This window comes from Vicia villosa, unplaced genomic scaffold (genome assembly GCF_029867415.1).
Source record: "Vicia villosa cultivar HV-30 ecotype Madison, WI unplaced genomic scaffold, Vvil1.0 ctg.003071F_1_1, whole genome shotgun sequence".
Lineage (NCBI taxonomy): Eukaryota > Viridiplantae > Streptophyta > Magnoliopsida > Fabales > Fabaceae > Vicia > Vicia villosa.
This window is the reverse complement of record NW_026706107.1, coordinates 124,009-126,991: the sequence shown is the minus strand read 5'-3', so window position 1 is coordinate 126,991 and position 2,983 is coordinate 124,009. Positions and strand designations below refer to the sequence as shown.

General features: G+C 34.5%; 1 protein-coding gene across 1 annotated transcript; it reads right to left on the bottom strand.

Annotated features, from left to right (window-relative positions):
• Positions 1-836: 836 nt before the first annotated feature.
• Positions 837-2,755, bottom strand: LOC131640352 (pectate lyase-like). The gene is made up of 2 exons (XM_058910755.1): positions 2,379-2,755; positions 837-2,230 (listed from the first exon to the last, which is right to left on the bottom strand). Exons 1-2 carry the CDS (start codon positions 2,600-2,602, stop codon positions 1,087-1,089), a joined length of 1,368 nt encoding a protein of 455 aa, XP_058766738.1. The 5' UTR covers positions 2,603-2,755; the 3' UTR covers positions 837-1,086.
• Between the last annotated feature and the right edge of the window lie 228 nt (positions 2,756-2,983).

The window sequence follows — 2,983 nt, the reverse complement described above, 5'->3', positions numbered from 1 at the left end:
GTGTATGATCATAGAAAAAACAAGAAATTCTTTTTTGTGATAGGAGGATTTTAAATTTTGACCCACTAAGGATTTTTCAAGGTTGGCCTAAGCAAACTCAGCTTCAGTTCTCAGTCCAATCAATTGAACTGACCAATCCAATCCAATTTTTAAAACATCACTAAAGATATCTTAACCCAACCAAAATGTATAGATACCAAAGAATTTACCTTAAAAAGATTAGTAATGCTCTTATAAATTAGAGACCTCATTAAAAGATATCAATGAGCGACATGTAAAAGTCAATTACAATGAATAGATTGACAAGAAACAAACACATTTGATAGTTTACTTGTGAATTTTATGATCTTCCTCCTTAACACCAAAACCATCTCTTCGCGCTGTTGACACATAAGTCAAAATCTCTCTTCATCTTTTTTTGTACATTCAATTTGTCAAATCCTTTCTCTACCTATAAATTCAAACGCATTGCAAAAAGTATTTTCTTTTTTTTTTTTATGTATTTCTACTCAGTAATTGATTATCAAATCCTTATTTCTATCATAGTTTTTTATGGGATATTTTATATCATTAGTTCCAAGTTCTTGATTCCCAAAAATTCTCTTTAAGTTTCTAGATTTATTAATTTCATTGAATGTTGTAGATTTCTCTCTTCTTCTAATTGTTTTGATTTGTTTTTATGCACCTTTATCAGTTACAATGGCAATAATGTAACCAATGACTCTACATCAACACTTTTATTTTATCATATTATGCCCTTGTGCATTTTTTTCTTTTCTAAAATGCTTTTTAATTAAAAAAAGAAGACAAAAAATATAAAAGAAAAATGTCCGAAATGATAAAAACGAAATTTTTCATTGGCATTAAAACTGAACACTCCTTTTTTGCATATACATTTGTGACATTGAAATTAAAGATTTCTTGAGTAACCTTTTCCTTTACGAAAACTGAAGGAAAAGTAAACAAGAAATAAAAAAAACTACTAGGCAAAATCTATGTTAGGAAACTCCATATTGCTCTTCATTCTTTTTCTACTTTGTCATGCCACATTTGTAGCAATGAGTATTAACAATAGAATGACCAAAACTAACAAGGTTGACCAACACGACATCCTAGGATTCCAGAATACCTTGTAAGCCTTCCAACATAACTTCCTGGTTTAGCTGTGATCATGTCTTTCCTTGAAAACGGTCTGTCCTTTAGCTCTGGTCCCGAGTTTACAAAGTATGCTCCATTCAAAAACTCGTCGTTGATCGATCTCCATTGCCAACTTGTCCATATTTTTTCTTCTGTGTATTCTCTCTTTGTTACCTCTTTAGCATTGATTTGGTCCTTGCCTACAAATTTGTTTTCAGGGCCAATGAATCTGTTACCTTCACTAATAAGGGTAGGGTTACTGCTACCACCAATGGCATACATTTCCCAATGAGTGTAGTCATTGTTAACACAATGGACAAAACCGAATCTTGCTCTTGGCATTCTTTGGACTAATCTCTTTCCAAAGTGGTTGAATGCCAATGTGATTTGCATGATTTTGTCGTCAGTGTATGAGTCACTAGCACCGAAAAGCATCACCTCATTATGGTCGGTGAAATGGCCGTTAGAGATGGTAATAGCAGTCGAACCCATGATCGCGTCGATCAAACCATCAGTACAATTTCTCATCGAAACATGATCAATCCAAATATTACTAGAACCAAAGATGGAAATACCATCACCATCACTCCTAGTCCTGATACCATAATGGCTCTCAGAATCTATAATCATGCCGCCTTCACGGACTTGAATGTTGTAAATCTTGATTTCATGGATGATAACATTCTTAATAAATTGGATAGTAATTCCGGCTCCATTGGCAATGTAAACATCAACTCCTCTACCATCAATGGTCTTGTCGCTTGTCATGATAAGCTCTTGTTGGAGTGTGATCATCATGCTGCGAGCGAATGTGATCCAAAGGGAACCGTTACGGGTGACAGCGTGACGGAGAGTGCCGGGTCTTGGGTTCAACAATTCGGTGTCAGAGGGATCAGTGACAACGTAGATTGGACCGCCTTTACCTCCGCGGGTATTTCTGCCGAAGCCTTGGACACAGTCGGCTAGCTTCTGGCGGTTGTTAGCCCAATTTGGGTCACACCTCCAGCATCTGTCAATGGGGTTTGTTGCCAAACATTTTTCTCCTCCTTTTCCTCCCTTCAAGTTCCTTCTTGTGCTCTTTCCAGCTATGATTCTGTTTGTCAAAAATATCAATCACATTTTGTTATTTTTTTATATAGGATAGAATTTATCGTATGGATTATAAAAAGTGGTTTTTTTATATGATATGAAATTGAAAGAAATGTGTTATAAATATTTGATGAAATTAGCAAAATGCTCACTCAGAGATAGAAGCGGTAAAATTTCCAGAAACTGCAAAAGGATCAGGAAAATAAGCTGCATGATTATCTTGTTTTGCAATTTTAGCCCTTTCCTGCCAATATGAATCAAACTCAGGCCGTTGTTCTTTCCAATACTCACTACTCTCTAATATATTGGCATTCAATGAAGGAGTCATAATTGCCAAACAAAGCAAAAAAAGGAAAATGTTTAGTGATCTCGCCATTTTATTTATTTATTTATTATCCGTTCTTTTTGAATTAAGTTGACCAAAATGGGGTTTAAACTTCAAAGTATCGAAGTTAACCCCAAGGTCAACCTAATGAAAAAGAAAGAACAATTGGTAATGGGGACACTTCAAAATGATGAGTAAAAGAATTTGACCCCAACAATGGTTTAAATGTTGCATAGGTATATTTATACTCCAAAATCAAAAGTTAATTTTGGGTATGTTAGAAAAACATGAGGCTAGGAAAACGGGTTACTTATCTTTGATAGTGAATGTTTTTGTGGTCAAAAATTGTAATGGGTTTTCCTTCACTCACTTGCATACTATTTATGGGAAATACTTAAAGTTACAATTTGTAATTTCATTGTCATAGCCATA